At 42.9% G+C, this 23,935-nt stretch overlaps 1 protein-coding gene across 4 annotated transcripts in view; it reads left to right on the forward strand.

The window, feature by feature from the left end:
• Window positions 1-23,935, forward strand: part of GRIK5 (glutamate ionotropic receptor kainate type subunit 5) — a 354,857-nt gene that overhangs the window by 283,668 nt on the left and 47,254 nt on the right. For all 4 annotated transcript variants that reach the window (XM_056542912.1, XM_056542911.1, XM_056542909.1 and 1 more), the window contains 2 exons: window positions 6,031-6,144; window positions 18,466-18,575. In XM_056542912.1, coding sequence (XP_056398887.1) covers window positions 6,031-6,144; window positions 18,466-18,575 — 224 coding nt within the window. The remainder of the gene's footprint in view (window positions 1-6,030; window positions 6,145-18,465; window positions 18,576-23,935) is intronic.

Genomic DNA, 23,935 nt, shown 5'->3' on the forward strand with positions numbered 1-23,935 from the left:
GAGGTTTGCTATGGGGATTTGCTTCTACTCTGAACAGTTCCCGAGACAGGTGTCAGCAGAGAGCACGTAGACAGAAAAGAACAACTCAACTTCAGCAGCTCATAAGTACCGAAAGGATTAAGATTTTTTTTTATAGAAGTAATTTACAAATCTGTTTAACTTTCTGGAGCCAGTTGATATATGTAAAAAAGTTTTTTTTTCCTGGATAATCCCTTTAACCACAACTCCCAGCATGACCTTACAATTCTGATTGTTGACAATGAAAAGAGTCAGCAAGGTCAATGACAGAATTAAAGGGGTACTCCCTTAAAGTTACTCTCTTAAAGGATAGGGGATAGGATGTCAGATCGCGGGGGTCCTTTCGCTGGGGACCCCCTGTCGCTGGTGGTCACGCCCCCTCTATGGGAGGGGGCGTGACGTCACGATGCTCCGCCCCTGAATCGCCGGTCATTACGCACAGAGCGAGTTTGCTCTGTGCAGTAATGATAGCGGGGTGCTGCAGCAGAGATCCCGGGGGTCCCAGCAGCGGCACCCCGGGGATCTGACATCTTATCCCCTATCCTTTAAGAGAGTAACTATAAAGTAGTGAGACATAATGTTATCTATACTGTAGGGTACTACTTTCTAACTTATTGTTCTCCAGCTGTGTCAGAACAACAACTCCCAGCATGCCCTAATGATGGCAGTCATGCTTGTTGACAGTTTTCTAACAGCCTGGCTGAGTTTCTCTAATATAGTGTAGAGAATACCACCCACTCCAGGGCCGAAGCCCGCAGAAACTCACACCCCTATATAGTGTACCCCCCCTATAAAATGTAACTTTTATTAGTTCCAATAAAACCCCCAGAATAGTGTTTTAAAATGGTCTGTGACAGCGCTACAATAGGTTTGGATTATTAATCCCAGGATAATTCCCTTTTTAACTATTATGGATGGTGCTGCAGACCCCTTTTTCTAGCGCCGTCACAGTGTATGGTTAAACATTAACACTTTGCCACCCTCAACATGTTTCGCCCTAACAACGGCGTTTAGAGAGGCTGAACATTAGCAAAAATAATAATGATATAGTGTAGAGCTTTAGAAATTCATGTTGGAGATATTCTTTTTAGACGTGAATAGTTTGGTGACATACCCCTCGCCTTACCGCCAATTGCATGTAGCAAGTCGCGGGTCCTACACACACAATGTGATGCCAGTATCAGCATACAAATGTGGCTGCTACCCTCCCTGTGCCATTTCATCCCCCCTTCCTTTCATCATTCCCAATGCCACTTTATTTCCCCTTGTTCCTACCACCGTGCCACTTAATTCCCCCTTGATCCCGCCTGTGCCACTTAATTCCCCCTTGATCCTCCCTGTGCCACTTCATCCCCCACTAAATCACCCCCTGTTCCACTTCATTCTCCCCCACTACTTGATCCACCCCAGTGCCACCTCCCCTTGTGCCACTTCCCCCTATGACATCCTCCCATTCTGCTCCTTGGCACAACATTAGGGGCGTCACTCATCAGAAGTCCCAGCAGCCACTGCAGCTCACTTATTTTCAGTGGCCGTGGTGCCAGCTGCCAGCAAGATCACCAGCATGGGTTGTGGCTACTTGAGAGCAGTGGCTGCTGCAGTGGGACAATACGGTTCTGTGACACCCATGAAGACTGGCACCAACACACTAATGGCACACACGCATCCCCACTCACCTCTGCAGGAATTACATGTTGGATATCAGTTCATGACAAAAATTCTAATGTACACGGAACACCTCCTCCAAACACCCCACAATCCATCTTCACATTTGCTATCCCTGACATGTAACTTGCGGTGAGGGAGAATAGGGGAATCTCTGTGGTCTCATGCTTATATGAAAAGGGGAATGTGTGACCATTCTCGGCCTTGAATACCAAATACAACATACCAAACTCGGAATTCTATACATTTCTACAAATTAGACATTTATTAAAGGGGTACTCCGGAGCTAAGACATCTTATCCCCTATCCAAAGTATAGGGGATAAGATGCCTGATCGCGGGGGTCCTGCCGCTTGGGACCCCCGTGATCTTCCACGTCGCACCCTGTTAGAATCAGCTGTCACGTCCCCTCCCATAGGCTTGTATTGAGGAGGCGGAGCATGACGTCACATGGGGGCAGAGCCGTGATGTTACAATGCTCCGTCCCCGTGATCGCCAGTAATCAGACCTGGAGCGAGCACGCTTCGGGGGCTGATTCTAACAGGGTGGGGCGTGGAAGATCACGGGGGTCCCCAGCGGCGGGGAGGGGGGGATAAGATGTCTTAGCGCAGGAGTACCCCTTTAACCGCCAAAATGTTCATAGGCTGCAATTATTCCCAAGATTTGTTCAGGGTTTTCCGTTTGAAACAAAAAGGCCTTAAAGGGGTACTCCCGTGGAAAACTTTTTTTTTTTTTAAATCAACTGGTGCCAGAAAGTTAAACAGATTTGTAAATTACTTCTATTAAATCTATTATATCTAAATCCTTCCAGTACTTATTAGCTGCTGAATACTACAGAGGAAATGGTTTTCTTTTTGGAACACAGAGCTCTCTCCTGACATCATGACCACAGTGCTCTCTGCTGACCTCCCTGTCCATTTTAAGAACTGTCCAGAGTAGGAGAAAATCCCCATAGCAAACATATGCTCCTCTGGACAGTTCCTAAAATAGACAGAGATGTCAGCAGAGAGCACTGTGCTCGTGATGTCAGCAGACAGTTCTGTGTTCCAAAAAGAAAAGAATTTCCTCTGTAGTATTCAGCAGCTAATAAGTACTGGAAAGATTAAGATTTTTTAATAGAAGTCATTTACAAATCTGTTTAACTTTCTGGCACCAGTTGATAAAAAAAAAAAAAAAAAAAGTTTTCCCCGGGAGTACCCCTTTAAGCCGATATGTTCACTTGTGATATAAAGCCCTGATATAGTGGGACCACATGAAGATGCAATGGACAGTGGCGGCCAAATTTTACTGGCAAGTTCATATGGCTATTGGCAGCAACAGGTGGGTCTGGTATCAATCGCATCCAGTACCTGCAATGTGGGACCATACCCAAATGCTGTGTTCACAGTTTTTCCACGATTTTAATGCCTTTTTCTGCAATAATGCCATGATCTTTGTAGAATTGAAACAAAAAATTGTGTTATTTAACTGCAATTGTGGAAATCGCTAAACTAGTGGAGTTTTTGCCATCGTGGGAAACCAAATCAAGAATACAGAAAAAATGCCCTGTTTGAACACAACTTAAAAAGTACCTGTCACCAAATAAACTGTTCTGAACTAACTCAGGTTATATTCCCTAACTACTCCTAAAACCCCTCCAGCCCTTAAAAATGTTTTCAGAGCTTTAAAAAGCTGTGTATCATACCTTTATTCTTGCTCGCAATTTTCCAGCAGGAGAAAGTGGGTGTTTCCCAGAAGGCATGACATCACTGAAGCCTGCTGGGGGAACACTTCCGCCCTCACATGGTTGAAGTGCTCTGATGAATACAAGACCTCAGGCTCTGTGCATGTTTCAGTCTGTGTTGCTATATGTGAGGCTCTCCTGCAGGTTTCAGTCTGTGCAGCTTTCTGTGAGAATCTGTGGAGCTTTCACTTTCTGTGCAGCTGTCAATCCAGCTCAGTGCAGAGAAGCACTTCCTGAGTTTGGTCTCCTGCCAGGTCGGGAGGAGACCAAACCCACTGTATTAATTGTTCCAGGGAACAGAACTGAGCCACCTAGTGGCCATTTTTTATATTAAATTTTAAACATATTTATGTTGATAATTTTAAAAGCAAGTGAATGGGAAAGTGTCTGCTAATTACACAAGGAACACTATATTAAAGGTTTTATTTGGTGACAGGTATTCTTTAATCATTAGGCCATGTTCACACGTCTGTATTTCTGTGCAGAATTCTGCATGGAGATTCCGCTGCAGCAGAGCCCTGTTGAATTCAATGGTATTCTGCTGCGCTGTGCACACGGCGGAATTTCTGTGCCAGATGAACCTGTCTATTCTTTCCGCAGACTCTGCACAGAATGCATAGCCGTCTGTGAGATGGCACATTCCCGTGTGGTCCTAGCACCGGCATATTGTGCCTGCGCCCACAGTCTGCGGAATGTCCTCTCAGAGATTTTCCATGTGGACATTCTGAAGTGTGAACATAGTCTTACCAAAATGCAATTTACCACAGCAAGATTTTTGCAGGCACCAATTAAAGGGGTACTCCAGTGGAAAACATTTTTTTTTTTTAATTAACTGGTGCCAGAAAGTTAAACATTTGTAAATTACTTCTATTAAAAAATCTTAATCCTCCCAGTACTTATTCGCTGCTGTATACTACAGAGGAAGTTCTTTTCTTTTTGAATTTCCTTTCTGTCTGACCACAGTGCTCTCTGCTGACACCTTTGTCCATGTCAGGAACTGTCCGGAGCAGGAAAGGTTTTCTATGGGAATTTGTTCCTGCTCTGGACAGATGTGTCAGCAGAGAGCACTGTGAACAGAAAGAAAGGAACCATCCAACTTCCAGTGGAGCATACAGCAGCTAATAAGTAGTAGAAGGGTTGAGATTTTTAAATAGAAATAATTTACAAATCTGTATAATTTGCTGTCACCAGTTGATTAGAAAAAAAATGTTTTCCACCGGAGTACCCCTTTAATTCCTCCGTACTAGGCGGTACAAAGGGTATCACTTTTGTCTCATGTGTGTTGCTTTAACAAAAGACAAAACAAAATGGAAAGAGAAGGCAAGGAATAAGCATAGACATAGTAGACAGGGAAGAAACTACTTGTAACTTACACAGTGACTAAATGCTAGAAGAGCAGCAGATGTTGTTGAAGAGGGGGCGAGGAACACGAATCCGATGAACTAAAACGAGTATACATGATATGTGTATGTGGTGGCCCAGTACGGGAGTTGTTACCCCGTACCCTTGCTGCCTTGTCAGGCAGGCTCCCTGCAGTGTCCCCTGGGCCCCCCTTACACCCGTCCCCTCATGTACAAATGTTTTGCCATTTATTATGCTGTTAAGTGTGTAAAGAAGTGTTATACCTTTAAGAAATGTTCTCATGTGATCTTCAATTGTCATGTGAGTTGTCATGTGATTGTTACCCAGGAGGTATTGGTGACCAGGTAACTTAAGGGTGACCAATGGGACCCCACCAGAGTCTCCCCCATATAAGCCCTGGGAGCAGTCTCTTCTCTCTCTTAGTCTTTGCTGAGGTCCAGTCAAGTGGTGCCTAAGAGTCTGTCCAGAGTTATAGGAGCCTAAAGTCCAGTCTGCAGCCACAAGCTACAAACCTGCAAGTAGCCACAGTCACAGTCTTGTCAGTCACAAGTCAGTCAAGTCAAAGTCATCTATCTAGTCAACGTGGCCTGTCCTAAATTGTCCACCTCTAGTCCCAGCAAGCCTTTAAGGTCTCTGAAGTCACTGGTCACCTCCTTGGGCCCTGGCTGAACTGTATAGACTTTTCCATCTGTCTACCCTCAGTAAAGCTACCGTTGTCCGTAACTTGGCGTCAGAGTCATTATTGCCCCGTGTCTAGCCCAGAATCCAGCGGTATACCTTCGGGTGGTATTGAGGATAAAACACGCCCTGGCGTCACGAATGCCATCTGGTAATTCCATCTGCCCTTTGCATCACACCCTCTACCACATGTAGTTAGCGGTAAAAAGAATAAAAGTAGCGGGGGTGGGAAGGGAGAGATAAGTGAGGGTTAAATGATACGGTTAGGCACAGCGTATGCTTCATTACCCATAAACAACCTATGATGAAACGCACACACCTGATGAGCAATTTATTAGTAATGTACGCTGCCTTCCATCTAAGACATGACACCCATGCCCACGTATTCCGGCCGTAGCTTCACGAAGATGAGAGGAGTCAAGTCTACTCCACTATCCGTCTCTGAAGACAAAGACATCACTTGCATATTACAAAGCGCAGGATGGCGATCTTAGATGAAAGCTAATGAGGATAGCCTCCAGTTTAGTATGACAACCATTATTTCTCATTAACATGTATTTTTTTACTTTACATCTCTCCCCACAGAAGGCAGACCTGGCAGTCGCTGCATTCACCATCACGGCCGAACGGGAAAAAGTGATCGACTTTTCCAAACCCTTCATGACATTGGGGATCAGTATCCTGTATCGGGTTCAGATGGTAGGTATCATGCCGTACCCCTGTCCTAATGCCATCCTTCCCAATTTATTGTGCATGTGGCTGATGTGTATATGTGAAAAGAATCTCACGTTTTAAAGAAAAGTCAGAAGAGCACAGGAAAAACGGCTGCCCCCCCACAGAGCACAGGAAAACGGCTGCCCCCCACAGAGCACATCCTAGAAATATACTAATGTCTTATCTAATCTGGTGTATAATATAATGAGTAAGCGGCCCTAAAAGTGCCCCTCCAATGCACCAAACAACTTAATCTTATTGTAAAGAATTAAAGGGGTACCCTGCCCCTAGACATCTTATCCCCAATCCAAAGGTCTGGACCCCCGCGATCTCCCTGCTGTACCTGTTGCTTATTTAGAGCATCGGGTGCAGCACCGGAGGCTTGTGACATCACGGCCACGCCCCCTCAGTGCAAGTCAATGTGTGACAGCCGTCATCCCCCCTCCCATAGACTTGCATTGAGGGGCGTGACTGTGACATCACGAGCGGGGCGTGACCCTAACGCCCCCGCATTGCCAGTCATCCAGCATGGAGCGAAGTTTGCTCTGTGCACCAGATGTCTGGGGTGCCGCCGCCCAGATCACGGGGTCCCCAGCAGCGGGACCCCTGCAGTCAGACATCGTTTGGATAAGGGATAAGATGTCTAGGGGCGGAGTACCCCTTTAAGTTTGAGGAATTAGCTTTACTCTGTGATAGTTTTGAATGAACAAACGCTATATGTTTGTGAACCCACTTCTTCCTTCACATATATCTCCCAATGACACATTACAGTGACCCTACCGCTCTACTCTATTTTTCACTCCCTGCACTTTCTTAAAGGGGTACTCCGGCGCTAAGACATCTTATCCCCTATCCAAAAGGATAGGGGATAAGATGCCTGATCGCATGGGTCCCGCCGCTGGAGACCCCCGTGATCTTGCATGTAGCACCCCGTTAGAATCAGTCCCCAGAGCACGTTCTCTCCGGTTCTGATTACTACCGATCACGGGGGCCGGAGCATTATGACGTCATGCCCTCGTGGGACATCACGCTCCGCCCCTCAATGCAAGCCTATGGGAGGGGGCGTGACATATGTCACGCCCCCTCCCATAGGCTTGCATTGAGGGGGCGGAGCGTGACATCACACAGGGGTGGGGCCATGGCGTCATAATGCTCCCAGTAATCAGACCCGGAGCAAACGTGCTCCGGGGACTGATTCCAACGGTGGGTTCTGCGTGCAAGATCACGGGGGTCCCCAGCGGCGGGACCCATGCGATCAGGCATCTTATCCCCTATCCTTTGGATAGGGGATAAGATGTCTTAGCACCGGAGTACCCCTTTAAACATTGCGCCACATATACCACGTCCCCCAACTGCAAACTGGGTTTCTTCGGCTCTTACCTCCAAGCCATGCACCTGCACCACCTTTAATCGGAGATAGTGTTGATAAAGAGGCGGTATCTGTTTGTGAACCCATTCCATCCGTCACATTCCTCTTCAGATGACACATTGCAGCATGTCCTCCTCTATGTCCACTATTCACCGCTTATACATTGTGCCCTGTCACCCATCCGCACGATATATTTGCTTTGCACTGAGTCCTGCTTCATTTTTATTCCTCTTTGTGTCCTGCATTATTTATATGTAGATCCCTAACGGTGTAACTAGTCTTCCGAATGTACCAAGTGTGATCAAAAAGTTCCAAGACCCATCATTTATTTCAAAGAATGGTGGACGTACATCATCTTTATGGGCTGTCCCGCTCAAAGTAATCTCTCCCAGATGATGTGCATTTGTCCCAATGTTCCTGCCACTTTCGGAAGCAATGTTGAATGTCTTTAACAGTAATGAGACTAAGCTCTGCCTGAGCATCATTTTGGATGGCTGAAATGTCATAAATTCTCATTTTTTTGCTACATTTTCAGTTCTGGGGAACAAGTAATACACAGGGCAATATGGTCCAGTAAAGGCGGAAAGTATGGAATTAATGGATCGGGGTTTTGGCTAGAAATTCTTGATCAGGGATGAACGTAGGTGGGTGTCAAAGAGCAGACACGTTGGGAAAAAAAAGTTGCCCCTTGGTGGTTTTTTCATGTTTCTTCGTAAAATTCCAAATTGAAACTGAGAAAAACTTTTACCAGGCCAGGAGCTTTTTATTATTCTATCGGGATCGTGAAGAGTCAGAAACAAAGAAGCCTTGCCCTTGGCCAATGAGAATCTTCGAGGAGACTCAATGGCCTTTAAAGGGGTACTCCACTGGAAAAAAAAATTTAAGATCAACTGGTGCCAGAAAGTTAAACAGATTTGTAAATTACTTCTATTTAAAAATCTTAATCCTTCCAGTACTTATCAGCCGCTGAATGCTCCACAGGAAGTTCTTTACTTTTTGAATTTCCTTTCTGTCTGACCGCAGTGCTCTCTGCTGACACCTCTGTCCATTTTAGGAACTGTCAAAAGCAGGAGAAAATCCTCAAAGCAAACCTCTCCTGCTCTGGACAGTTCCTGACACGGACAGAGGTGTCAGCAGAGAGCACTGCGGTCAGACAGAAAGGAAATTCAAAAAGAAAAGAGCTTCTTCTGTAGTATACAGCAGCTGAAAAATACAGGAAAGGTCAAGATTTTTTAAGTAGAAGTCATTTACAAATTTGGCACCGGTTGATTTAAAAAAAAAAATGTTTTCCAGTGGAATACCCCTTTAAGAGGACCACGAGAAGTATCTTTGAATTATTTGGTCACATCTTATATTCTTCAAATTCTTGCCCCTCTTCATGCAAAACCATCTAGTCAATAGTGTTGAGCGGCATAGGCCATATTCGAATTCGCGATATTTCGCGAATATATGGACAAATATTCGTCATATATTCGCTAAATTCGCATATTGGTAATATTCGCGTTATATTTTCACATATGCGAAAAATAGCATAAACGAAAATTAGCGAAAATTCGTATGCCAGTCTCACACAGTAGTATTAGAGCCTTCTTTACACCACACAAGCTGGAAGCAGAGAGGGATGATCACTGTGATGTGTACTGTGGAAAAAAAAAACAAAAAAAAAGAATATTCGTAATTGCGAATATATAGTGCTATATTCATGAATATTCGTGAATTCGCGAATATCGCATATTCGCGAATAAAATGTGCATTGCAAATATTCGCGAGCAACACTACTAGTCAATAGGATGAAACCTATTACTGTAAAATCTATGATAGGGCATATGAACACCAGGTCCTCTGTAAGATCAGCTCCCACTCTCGTGGAACCAGCACATCAATGCATGGGCCATTTATTTCCCTGGACTCCATGTAATGCTACATTTTCCCACTGGTGGTCAATGGGCAGCCATGGTGCTGAAATAAACAGATTTGTAATTTACTTCTTTGGAAAATCTTAATCCTTCCAGTACTTATCAGCTGCTGTATGCTCCAGAGGAAGTTCTTTTCTTTTTGAATTTCCTTTCTGTCTGACCACATTGCTCTCTGCTGACACCTCTGTCCATGTCAGGAACTGTCCAGAGCAGGAGAGGTTTGCTATGGGGATTTGCTCCTACTCTGGACAGTTCCTGACATGGACAGAGGTGTCAGCAGAGATCACTGTGGTCAGACAAAAACGAAATTCAAAAAGAAAGGAACTTTCTAAATTAATGAATGAATGAATTTATAAATTGGATCTATCAAAATGTGCAAGGGAAGAAGGATATGGTGAATATATATATATATATATATATATATATATATATATATATATATATAGACGGCTTAGAAGGGTGAAAGGAGAGGGAGAAGAAGCTAGAATTAAAGTGAAATATTTAAGGATGTATTTGCTATGAACGCTTACAGGATTATGTATATTTTGAGTAAATTTACTATCTGTTATATGTGATTTTATTTGGCATCATAATGTAACAATAAAGAAATTTAAAAAGAATTAAAGTGAAGTGGGAACGGGAGGGTATTCAATTAAATTCTGAACACTCGGTGGCTATGATTAAAAACTTAGGGACCCTCACAATTAGTGTGAATTTTAAGATTACACACCCTAAAGGGGGACTCCACTGCTCAGCGTTTGGAACAAACTGTTCCGAACACTGGAGCCGGCACCGGGAGCTCATGACGTAATAGCCCCACCCCCTCATGATGTCAAGCCCCATAGACTTGCATTGAGGGGGCGGGGCAAGACATCATGAGGGGGTGGGACTATAACGTCACAAGCTCCTGGCGCCGGTGTGAGGTGGTTTTTTGAGCCCCCGTAGACCCATGCGTCCGCTCCTCCCCCAGCTCTCCGAACATTTCCGAAGCTAGAACTGGGGGAGGGCAGAGCAAGGGGAGGGAGGAGGTTCATGCCCCCTCCCTCATCTCCCCTCCCTGAGCTCGGCTGGACGCAGATCTCTACAGCACGCCCACTCCCTGAGGACATAGATCGCCAAGGCAGGTCCCCTCCCTCATCTCCCCTCCCTGAGGACGTAAATCTCCACGGCAGGTCCCCTCCCTCATCTCCCCGAACTGAGGACGTAAATCTCCATGGCAGTTCCCCTCCCTCATTTCCCCGAGCTGAGGACGTAGAGCAGTGCTCCCAATGAGCTCTATGTGTAAAGGGGGACATTTAGCCTGTACAGTATGTCCCCCTTTAGCCCATGCAGTATGTCCCCCTTTACACATAGAGCTCATTGGGAGCACTGCTCTACGTCCTCAGGGAGGGGAGATGAGGGAGGGGAGCTGCCGTGGCAAACTATGTCCTCAGGGAGGGGGCGTGCCTTAGAGATCTGCATCCAGCCGAGCTCAGGGAGGGGAGATGAGGGAGGGGACCTGCCATGGAGATCTATGTCCTCAGGGAGGGGGCGTGCCGTAGAGATCTGCGTCCAGCCGAGCTCAGAGAGGGGAGATGAGGGAGGGGGCGTGAACCTCCTCCCTCCCCTTGCTCTGCCCTCCCCCAGTTCTAGCTTCGGAAATGTTCGGAGAGCTGGGGGAGGAGCGGACGCATGGATCTACGGGGGCGCAAAAAAACACCTCACACCGGCTCCAGCGTTCGGAACAGTTTGTTCCAAACGCTGAGCAGCTGAGTACCCCTTTAAATGTATCCATAATCTATATTATACCCCAAAACCATTAAAAACATTTAAATATTGGAGCCACACTAAATGCCCCAGGTGTGAGCATCATGATGCAGACTTTTTTTCATATTATGTGTGGTTATAAAGTAGTTTTGGAAAAAGTATTTTTAAACATTTAGAAGAAAAGGGTATTATTGGGGACGAGTCTACAATAACATTCCAACAAGTGATCTTAATAGCAGGTATTGGAAGAAAATGTGGACGAATTTTGGCACTGGAACTCTGGATATTAAGAAAATCAGGAACACATCCGCATTCCTTTCAGAGGCTTTATTGTGAATACATAAGCTACGCGTTTCTGGTCCGAACCGGACCCTTCGTCAGGCAAGGATACCTTGCCTGAAGAAGGGTCCGGTTCGGACCAGAAACGCGTAGCTTATGTATTCACAATAAAGCCTCTTAAAAGAATGCGGATGTGTTCCTGATTTTCTTAATATCCAGAGCTCCAGCGCCAAAATTCGTCCACATTTTCTTCCAATACCTGCTCTTACGTTAAACTGGGACAGCGTGCCTGCTACCAGAGGACTGAGGCTGCGGACCTGGGAATTGTTACCACACCATGCTTTTTAGGTGTTGTGCCCTGAGCGCAACGCCCTCCGGTGAGTTTAACCTTGAATACGTGTAAACTCAATTTTTAAACGTTCTTCACTAGGGGCGCAATTTCCCTCTTCCTTTTTTCCTCTCTCTTTATGTAACAAGTGATCTTAGGGGCGGATAGTGGAATAAATGATTGTGAACTGAGAGAAAGACTTTTTATAATGGATGGCAGAAAATCAATCAGACTTTGGGGCATAGATTCGGTTTGTGGAAAAAATGTGCAAATTTGAGTATTGTACAGCTAAGCAATCAATAAAAGGGGTTGGAAAATATGAAAACATTTGGTATAAATGGTCAACGTAGGGTGTTTTTTTTTTCTCTCTCTTCCCTCTGGACAGGGTGGGATGGTTTGGGGTGGATGAATATGTTATTATGTTGGAACATGGTTAAAAAGAACTGTCTGTATTATTTTAAGTGGAAAATAAATAAAAAAAACTTTTAAAAAAAGGTGAATTTCCTGGGGGGCATACAGCAGCTGATAAGTACTGGAAGGAATAAGATTTTTAACTAGAAATAATGTAAAAACTTTCTGGCACCAGTTGATAAAAAAAAAAAACCTTTAAAGGGTTATTCCGAACGCTGTGCGCGGGCTTCCGTGTTCATGCCCGCCCCATCCCATAGACTTGCATTGAGGGGGCGGGACGTGACATCACATGATGGGGTGTGACATCACAAGAAGGCAGGCATGAACACAGAAGCCCGCACACAGCATTCGGAACTACATGTTCCGGAAACTGGGTAACGGAATAACCCTTTAAGGGAAAGCACTAACAATACTGAGTAACTCAATGGCTCCAGAATGAGCAACAGTATCCCCTTCTGTTTACTACCATGTCCCATTCTCCATTAGGGTACGTTCACACTGATTAATATTTGGGTGTAATTCTCACTGAAAAAATCCGCTCAGAAATTACTGTTTTTTCCCGCGTGGAATGTGTACAATTGCTGCGCAAAAGTGTGGTGGACTGAAAAAAAAATGAACATTGCGTTCTATGGGGTTAGGACGCGAATTCCTTTCTGCCTGACCACAGTGCTCTCTGCTGACACCTCTGTCCATGTCAGGAACTGTCTGGAGTAGGAGCAAATCCCCATAGAAAACCTCTCCTGCTCTGGACAGTTCCTAAAATGGACAGAGGTGTCAGCAGAGAGCACTGTGGTCAGACAGAAAGGAAATTAAAAAAGAAAAGAACTTCCTATGGATCATAGCAGCAGCTGATAAGTACTGGAAGGATTAAGATTTTTTAATAGAAGTAATTTACAAATCAGTTTAACTTTCTGGCACCAGTTCATTTAAAAAAATAAAAATAAATAAATAATGTTTTCCAGGGGAGTATCCCTTTAAGCATATAGTACAATACAAAGCTTCCCATTTATAGGACACTTTCTAAAACATATATATATAAATAGACTTCCCTTTACCCGGGAATGTAGAATATATGGAGACATGTTCTGTACTTACAAGTCATAAAACATGACGTGTACTCTCAATGACCCTCTCGTTGTTTCCGCCGGCTTCCATTGAGTCATGTCACCCCCATCATTTATGCAGAGCAGCGTCATGATCCTCCGGCGAGGGAGCACTTACTTATACAAAAACCGGCGGACCGTGACACCGCCTGGTGGAGATGATGATGGGGCCATGATTTTTAGGAAATGGGCCAAAAATGTCTGCGGAAGGTTTTGCATTAACATCACTAGTTCTGAAGAGAACAACTTAAACAGTCTTAAAGGGGTACTCCGGTGGAGAACATTATTTATTTAATCAACTGGTGCCAGAAAGTTAAACAGATTTGTAAATTACAGGCAGTAAAGAATAAAGAAAACGGAGATACTCACCACACCGACCATATGATCTTTGCAAGTGGTACTTTATTCCAAAGCTTCAACCATGGAAGACGAGCAGGGGAGAGTGAGCGTAGGACGCGGGGGGTATCCTCTCGGTGACGGGACCGTTTGGCGCCGTAGCGCTTCTTCAGACCGGAATGGTGAGGTCACGGGAAGGGGTGTGCCTTAAAACAGGTAAGTCTTAGTGACGCTGCAGGTGAATTACAGTCCTAGCGGGCCAGTGGCATCCAGGTGGATCATCCGGACCACTGGCCCGCTAGGACTTAATGAAAAACAGGAATATGGTGCACTATTATAAGGGTTAATTATATTGTACTATTGTTTCGCATGATAGGAAGTTGCTTTTAACGTTTGTGCAACATGTTTTGTAATGAATTTTTGTACTCGAGTAAGTAGCCAATGACCTGTAATTCACCTGCAGCGTCACTAAGACTTACCTGTTTTAAGGCACACCCCTTCCCGTGACCTCACTATCCCTGTCTGAAGAAGCGCTTTGGCGCCAAACGGTCCCGTCACCGAGAGGATACCCCCCCGCGTCCTACGCTCACTCTCCCCTGCTCGTCTTCCATGGTTGAAGCTTTGGAATAACTACTATTTATTATGATCCCATAGTAATAGCAGTAGTATACAGATAGAGCTGGAGAGAAGTTGTATAACTACTATATATACTCCCAGCATGCCCAGACAGCCTTTGGTTGTCTGGGCATTCTCAGAGTTGTAGTTTTGCCACAGCTGGAGGCACACTAGTTTAAAAACACTGCCATAAAGATAACAAATGGAGCTAGGAGGTGATTATGTTATCCTGTAGTCCACAGGAAGTCAGAAACCAGGTTTGACATCCTGTCACATTAAGCACAGTAACATATTTTTTTGGAGTCAGACTGGTGATCACATGACCAAGTTACAGTAATGAAACGCATAGTGGATGTGCTGGAGTAAAACAAATGGTGCTGAATGACTAGTGATGATGATAAATGCATTATATAGGAGAAAAAAAATCTGGAGTGCTTCTTTAAATTGGACTAAGCTGCAATACAACAGGGGCACTGCCCCCCCCCCCCCCCCCAAAAAAAAAAGAAGAAAAAAAAAAGGACCCCACTTTCTTATCCCACCCACCCCTTTTACATCTATAATATGCATGTGTTATAACGTGCTTTCATATAATTGCTTTTTCTTTATAAAGCAAATGGAGGCAAAAAGTTATGTCCTTTATTGACACATTCATCAACAGGAGCTGTCACCTCTCTGTCGCATCATGTCCTCCGTCCTACACGTGTCCCCTCTCTCATAAACTCCCCTCCTCATCTTTATTCATGTAGTTACTCCGATATTCTATAAGAGTCTATTGGGCTCTGCTCCTCCATGTCTTCTGCCTCCTTACCATGGGTACATCGCTACCACCGGCCTCCTTCACTTTATGGGCACGCCTCACTCACATTCTGATGTTCTACAAATGCTAGGTGTAAATTAAGAGGTTCTGTAGGAGCTAAGTGATGTATTATAGTATTCTGCAGCAGCTGTGGTGTGTATTATAGTATTCTGCAGCAGCTGTGGTGTGTATTATAATATTCTGCAGCAGCTGTGGTGTGTATTATAGTATTCTGCAGCAGCTGTGGGGTGTATTATAATATTCTGCAGAAGCTGTGGTGTGTATTATAATATTCTGCAGCAGCTGTGGGGTGTATTATAATATTCTGCAGAAGCTGTGGTGTGTATTATAATATTCTGCAGAAGCTGTGGTGTGTATTATAATATTCTGCAGCAGCTGTGGTGTATATTATAATATTCTGAAACAGCTGTGGTGTGTATTATAATATTCTGCAGCAGCTGTGGTGTGTATTATAATATTCTGCAGCAGCTGTGGTGTATATTATAATATTCTGAAACAGCTGTGGCGTGTATTATAATATTCTGCAGCAGCTGTGGTGTGTATTATAATATTCTGCAGCAGCTGTGGTGTGCATAATAAAGTACTTAGGCAGCTTTGGTGTGTATTATAATGTTCTGCAGCAGCTTTGACATGTATTATTATATTCTGCAGAAGCTGTGGTGTGCATTATAATATTCTGCAGCAGCTATGGTGTATATTATAATATTCTGCAGCAGCTGTGGAGTGCATTATAATATTCTGCAGAAGCTGTGGTATGTATTATAATATTCTGCAGAAGCCGTGGGGTGTATTATAATGATCTGCAGCTGCTGTGGTATTTATTATAATATTCTGAAGCAGCTGTGCTGTGTATTAAAATATTTTACAGCAGCTGTGGTGTGTATTATAATATTCTGCAGCAGCTGTGGTGTGTATTATAATATTCTGCAGCAGCTGTGGTGTGTATTATAGTATTCTGCAGCAGCTGTGGTGTATTATAATATTCTGCAGCAGCTGTGGTGTATTATAGTATTCTGCAGCAGCTGTGGTATGTATTATAGTATTCTGCAGCAGCTGTGGTGTGTATTATAGTATTCTGCAGCAGCTGTGGGGTGTATTATAATATTCTGCAGCAGCTGTGGTGTATTATAATATTCTGCAGCAGCTGTGGTATGTATTATAATATTCTGCAGCAGCTGTGGTATGTATTATAGTATTCTGCAGCAGCTGTGGTGTGTATTATAGTATTCTGCAGCAGCTGTGGGGTGTATTATAATATTCTGCAGAAGCTGTGGTGTGTATTATAATATTCTGCAGCAGCTGTGGGGTGTATTATAATATTCTGCAGAAGCTGTGGTGTGTATTATAATATTCTGCAGAAGCTGTGGTGTGTATTATAATATTCTGCAGCAGCTGTGGTGTATATTATAATATTCTGAAACAGCTGTGGCGTGTATTATAATATTCTGCAGCAGCTGTGGTATGTATTATAATATTCTGCAGCAGCTGTGGTATGTATTATAGTATTCTGCAGCAGCTGTGGTGTGTATTATAGTATTCTGCAGCAGCTGTGGGGTGTATTATAATATTCTGCAGAAGCTGTGGTGTGTATTATAATATTCTGCAGCAGCTGTGGGGTGTATTATAATATTCTGCAGAAGCTGTGGTGTGTATTATAATATTCTGCAGAAGCTGTGGTGTGTATTATAATATTCTGCAGCAGCTATGGTGTGTATTATAATATTCTGCAGAAGCTGTGGTGTGTATTATAATATTCTGCAGAAGCTGTGGTGTATATTATAATATTCTGAAACAGCTGTGGCGTGTATTATAATATTCTGCAGCAGCTGTGGTGTGCATAATAAAGTACTTAGGCAGCTTTGGTGTGTATTATAATGTTCTGCAGCAGCTTTGACATGTATTATTATATTCTGCAGAAGCTGTGGTGTGCATTATAATATTCTGCAGCAGCTATGGTGTATATTATAATATTCTGCAGCAGCTGTGGAGTGCATTATAATATTCTGCAGAAGCTGTGGTATGTATTATAATATTCTGCAGAAGCCGTGGTGTGTATTATAATGATCTGCAGCTGCTGTGGTATTTATTATAATATTCTGAAGCAGCTGTGCTGTGTATTAAAATATTTTACAGCAGCTGCGGTGTGTATTATAATATTCTGCAGCAGCTGTGGTGTGTATTATAATATTCTGCAGCAGCTGTGGTGTGTATTATAGTATTCTGCAGCAGCTGTGGTGTATTTTAATATTCTGCAGCAGCTGTGGTGTATTATAATATTCTGCAGCAGCTGTGGTATGTATTATAATATTCTGCAGCAGCTGTGGTATGTATTATAGTATTCTGCAGCAGCTGTGGTGTGTATTATAATTTTCTGCAGCAGCTGTGGTGTGTATTATATTCTGCAGAAGCTGTGGTGTGTATTATAACGTTTTACAGCAGTTGTGGTGTGTATTATAAAGTTCTGCAGAAGCTGTAGTGTGTATTATATTCTGCAGCAGCTGTGGTGTGTATTATATTCTGCAGCAGCTGTGGTGTGTATTATATTCTGCAGCAGCTGTGGTGTGTATTATATTCTGCAGAAGCTGTGGTGTGTATTATAATATTCTGCAGCAGCTGGGGTCTGTATTATAAAGTTCTGCAGAAGCTGCGGTGTGTATTATGACATTCTTCAACACTGGGGCACAGTATAGTATAATTAATATGACATACTGCAGCTGCTATGGAACCTCTTTAATAAAAAAAAAAAAAAAAAAAAGCCGGGACTACATTCCAGTTAACCATTGATTTGCACAGGCAAAGGATGGTCCTGCATAAGTGGTCTAGACAGTAGCGCTGTGACGCTACTCACCTTTGTATCATCAATAGGTTGTTTCTATTGCACTGTAATCCCTTCCTTTATAAGTTGTATTATGTGACATATTGTGCTCTTTTCTGCATACTATTCACACTTATGTTATATATCTCTTCTAATAATGTCCCGCTAGATGCTGCCACTAGAGTTGAGCGAACTTACAGTAAATTGGCTCGTAGCGAACCTCGCAGCTCGGCTGTTGATTACTTTAGTCTGCGTAAATTAGTTCAGCTTTCCAAGGGCTCCGGTTGCCTGGAAAAGGTGGATACAGACCTAGGAAACCTAAGACTGTCATTCTGGACTTTTCCAGGCAACCAGAGCCCTTGGAAAGCTGAACTAATTTACGCAGACTAAAGTAATCAACAGCCGAGCTGCGAGGTTCGCTACGAGCCAATTTACTGTAAGGTCGCTCAACTCTAACGGCCACTGCTGTATACACCATTTTCACTGTGCTGTACTGTACACCCAACCCGCTCACTGTACCTCCTGTATATATATATGTTCCCTCCTGTATATATTCCCATGTCTCCCACAGGGCCGGAAGCCTGGGTACTTCTCCTTTCTGGATCCTTTCTCTCCTGCTGTCTGGCTCTTCATGTTGTTGGCTTATCTGGCAGTCAGCTGTGTGCTGTTCTTGGCAGCCAGGTAATTACCCCTGTTTACCCAACCACCCTGTGCACTGAATTGTATAAGGGTACGTTCCCACCTGGCGTATTTGCTGCGTATTTGCGGCTGCGTATTTTATTTTTCCATTGAAGTCAATGGGTAGGAAAATACGCAGCAGAAAATACGCAGCAAATATGTAGCAAATACACAGCGAAATACGCCAGGTGGGAATGCACCCTAAGGCTGGGTTCACACCACGTTCTCCAAATACGGTTCCCGTATACGTTTTCCTTATTGAAAACGTATGGAACCGTATTGAAAACCGTATACATAGACAAATAATTGAAAACCGGATGCATCCGGTTGCGGACGGTTTGATTGCAATACTGTTTTTTTCCCGTACGGCCGTACTGCAACCGCATACTTTTTTTTTTTTAACATGGACGTCAATGGGAAACGCACAAGTATACGGTTCCATATGGGAAAACTGTATACGGTTGTTACTTAGTACATGCGCATAGTTAAAATTGAAAAAAAATTATTTATTTGAAATAAAATTTTCAAAAACGTATGTTTAAAAAATTTTTTTTAAAATGGACGGAACAGTATGCACTTTTAAAAACAGTATACGGTTTAAAAAACGCATACAGTTTACTTTTCAATACAGTTCCATCCGTTTTTCTTGCTATACGATTTTCTTTAGAAAAACTGATGGAAAACAGTATGGCAAAAACGTGGTGTGAACCCAGCCTAACACCCTCTGTAATAAGCCCTGTGTGCCTCTAATGTTCTGAGACCTAATCACCTCCACTATACGGAGCCATGTGCTTCTGCAGACTAGCGAATGACCCATCTGCATCCTCGATGTTCTGATTCTTACACGCTCAGCACTGCACAGCGTAATGCACATGCCGATCCCTGTGCGCTCTCATACATTTATAGATTCGTTAACTTCTATAAAATTTCAAACATGAGTATTCAGAATTCTGTGTCCTCTGCATCCTTCACCTGTTATCCCTCTTCTATAAATACCATATGACAGTGTTTCCCAACCAGGGTGCCTCCAGATGTTGCAAAACAACAACTCCCAGCCTTCGGCTGTCCGAGCATGCTGGGAGTTGTAGTTTTGCAACACCTGGAGGCAACCTGGTTGGGAAACACTGCCATAAGATATAGAGATTTCTTCATAGATATAGTCAGATCATGCAGATACACATCACCTTAAAGGGGTACTCCTATATATTCGAACAAATGCATTTTAGGGAACCGTAATGGGTGCAAAACTAAGCCTTAGTCTTAAAGGGTTACATTTTTTTTTAAAATCAACTGGTGCCAGAAAGTTAAACAGATTTGTAATAGACTTCTATTAAAAAAAAAATCTTTATCCTTCCTATTAGCAGCTGTATGCTACAGAGGAAATTCTTTTCTTTTTGAATTTCTTTTTTGTCTTGTCCAAAGTGCTCTCTGCTGACACCTGATGCCCGTATCAGGAACTGTCCAGAGCAGGAGCAAATCCTCATAGCAAACCTATGCTGCTCTAGACTGTCCCTGACACGGACAGAGGTGTCAGCAGAGAGCACTGTGGACAAGACAAAAAAGTAATAAGTACTGGAAGGATAACGTTTTTTAATAGACGTAATTTACAAATCTGTTACAAAACTTTCTGGCACCAGTCCATTTAAAAAAAAAAGTTTTCCACCGGAGTACCCCTTTAAAACTAAGGCTTAGTTTTGCACCCATTACGGTTCCCTAAGATGCATTTGTTCGAACATTCTATTACGAGATACAGAAATATGTACACCTATTTAGGTATTGTATTGTAGAATACACTGTGTTTCCTAGATAAACCAAACAATAGCAGAATATTATATTACTATTATTACTATATTAGGATATTTAGTTCTGTTTGTGCAAATGATAAATTTAATTTTCTTGGTGAATACAGGGGGTGGGGCCTGATATGAATTATGGAGTTTTTTTTATTTATTTCTTTTTAAGTGTAGTGTCATACACAGCATGTTTCACGTTGCACAGCGGGGAATACAGGGCATATTCTGCTATCAGCAGACTCACAGGGCTACCCAGCGGCAGCCCTGTGTGCGCAGTGAGGTCTGGAGGTGGGTCCTGCTTGTCACAGATTTGTCGGTGTGCTGGCCCCGCCTCCAAACCTTACTGCACACATGTGCCAGCCCTGGGTAACCCTGTGTGTGTACTGATAGGGGAATACGCAGCATATTTCCTGCTGTGCTCCGAATTTTGTGCAGCGTGAAATACACTGTGAATGCGATGTGTGTGACCAGGGGTCAAGTCCTGGTAAAAAAAAAAGTGTGGGAACTCACTCAAGATTTCCACTTAAGAGCTGGTCCTGCAGGACTCCTGCTAATGGGTTCCTGCTGTGGAAAAAGTACAGGAACTCAGTTACCATGCATTCCTGCAGGACTTGAGCCCTGTGTGTGAACCTACCCTTAAAGGGGTACTGCACCCCTAGACATCTTATACCCTTTACAAAGGATGGGGGATAAAATGTCTGATCGCGGGGGTCTCGCTGCTGGAAACTCGATCTCCCTGCTGCACCTGGCATTCGTTTAGAACGTCAGGTGCAGTGCTGGAGGCTCGTGATGTCACGGCCACGCCCCCTCAGTGCAAGTCTATGGGAGGGGACGTGACGCCCCCTCCCATTGACTTGCATTGAGGGGGCGTGGCTGTGACATCACAAGCGAGGCGTGACCGTGAAGTCATGAGTCTCCGCCCTGCATCGCCAGCCATCCGGCATGGAGCGAAGTTTGTTCAGTGCACCGGATGTCTGGAGTGCTGCAGCCAAGATCGCAGGGGTCCCCAGCGGCAGGACCCCCGCGATCAGACATCTTATCCCCTATCCGAAGGATATGATGTCTAGGGGCGGAGTACCCCTTTAAAAAAAAATTTGTTTCAAGTTTCATGACAACCGATCGTCAAACTGTGATTATGTTTTAGGGGGTGATCGGACACTGGAAGTGACTGTTTCATGGCATCTAACTGCCTAGATGTAGTGGTTGCCATTGACTGCAGCATTTAGGTGGTCAAAAGCTGCACTACACACACACAACACACACAACACACACAAAATAGCTCCTTCCGTACGTCCTCTGAGCTGCTCAACTTCACTGTGGGGCTGGCCTCCTTAGTGCTGTACCCATTATGGTTCCCTAAAATTCATTAAAGGGGTACTCCACTGGAATTTTTCTTTTTTTTTAAATCAACTGGTGCCAGAAAGTGAAACAGATTTGTTAATTACTTCTATTAAAAAAATCTTAATTCTTCCAGAACTTATCAGCTGTGATCCACAGGAAGTTCTTTTCATTTTGTATTTCCTTTCTGCCTAACCACAGTGCTCTCTGCTGACACCTCTGTCCATGTCAGGAACTGTCCAGAGCAGGAGAGGTTTGGTATGGGGATTTGCTCCTACTCTGGACAGTTCCTGACATGGACAGAGGTGTCAGCAGAGAGCACTGTTTTCAGACAGAAAAGAAATTCAAAAAGAAAAGAACTTCCTGTGGAGCATACAGCAGCTGATAAGTACTGGAAGGATTAAGATTTTTTAATAGAAGTCATTTACAAATCTGTTTAACTTTCTGGCACCAGTTGATTTAAAATACTTTTTTTTTCCAGGGGAATACCCCTTTAATTCTAATATTCTATTGCCAGGCTCAGAAATATACAGTTTTCTATTTATCGTATTGTAGAGTATTCTAGATGCCTCTTCAAGATAAATAAGAAATTGTATAATATTATATTACATAACAGCTGCATTCAATGATCATATTTTAGTTCAGTATCTGCTAATAATCATTTCCGTGTCCTTGGTGAATATGTTGATTTTACAATTTTAACATTGAACGTTGTTTTTAGCGGTTGTATTGTTCTCTGTTGTGAATTTAGTTTTTAATGAAAATGGCAGAGCGGGATCCGTCATATGATGGACAGTGCCGGCTCCCGACAGACCCTATTGATGCTGCAGGCCTCTAGCGCAGATGTCATCATAGTCTTACAAAGACTGCGGAATCTCTAGAGAAGAACTGAATGTGGATTATATGTATACAACCTAACTTCATGACCCAGGCACATGTGCCCAAAGGTCCCTCTCCCACTAGGGAAAACACCGATATTAAAGGGAGAGGAGGGGGGGCTTGTTGCAGATTTTGCACTGCCTTTTGAATAGATCAGTGTTTTCCAACCAGGGTGCCTCCTGCTGTTGCAAAATTACAATTCCAAGCATGCCCGGACAGCCTTTGGCTGTCCGGGCATGTTGGGAGTTGTAGTTTTGCAACAGCTGGAGGCACCCTGGTTGGGAAACACTGAGATAGATAATAGATTTTTAGACAGAGTATGAGATAGATATGAGATAGATAGATATGAGAAAGATAGATAGATATGAGAAAGATAGATAGATATGATAAAGATAGATAGAAATGAGATAGATAGATATGAGATAGATAGATATGAGATAGATAGATGATAGATAGATATGAGACAGATAGATAGATATGACATAGATCTTAGATAGATAGATATTAGATAGCTAGCGATAGATAGATATGAGATAGATATATAGATAGATAGATATGAGATAGATAGATAGATAGATAGATAGGAGATAGATATGAGATAGATAGATAGATAGATAGATAGATATGAGAGCGATAAATAGATAGATATGAGATAGATAGATAGATAGATATGAGAGAGATAGATATATAGATAGATAGGAGATAGATAGATATTAGGTAGATAGATATGAGATTGATAGATAGATATGAGATAGATAGATATGAGGTAGATGGATAGATAGATAGATATGAGGTAGATAGATAGATATGAGATATATAGATAGATATGAGATAGATAGATATGAGACAGATAGATAGATAGATATTAGATAGATAGATATGAGATAGATAGATAGATAGATAGATAGATATGAGATAGATAGATATGAGATAGATAGATATGAGATAGATAGATAGATATGAGATAGATATGAGATAGATAGATAGATAGATAGATATGAGAGATAGATAGATAGATAGATATGAGATAGATATGAGATAGATATGAGATAGATATGAGATAGATAGATATGAGATAGATATGAGATAGATAGATATGAGATAGATATGAGATAGATAGATATGAGAGATAGATAGATAGATAGATAGATATGAGATAGATATGAGATAGATATGAGATAGATAGATATGAGATAGATAGATATGAGATAGATAGATATGAGATAGATAGATATGAGATAGATAGATATGAGATAGATAGATATGAGATAGATAGATAGATAGATAGATGGGAGACAGATAGATATGAGATAGATAGATAGATAGATATGAGAGATAGATGATAGATATGAG

Source organism: Hyla sarda, chromosome 10 (assembly GCF_029499605.1).
Source record: "Hyla sarda isolate aHylSar1 chromosome 10, aHylSar1.hap1, whole genome shotgun sequence".
Lineage (NCBI taxonomy): Eukaryota > Metazoa > Chordata > Amphibia > Anura > Hylidae > Hyla > Hyla sarda.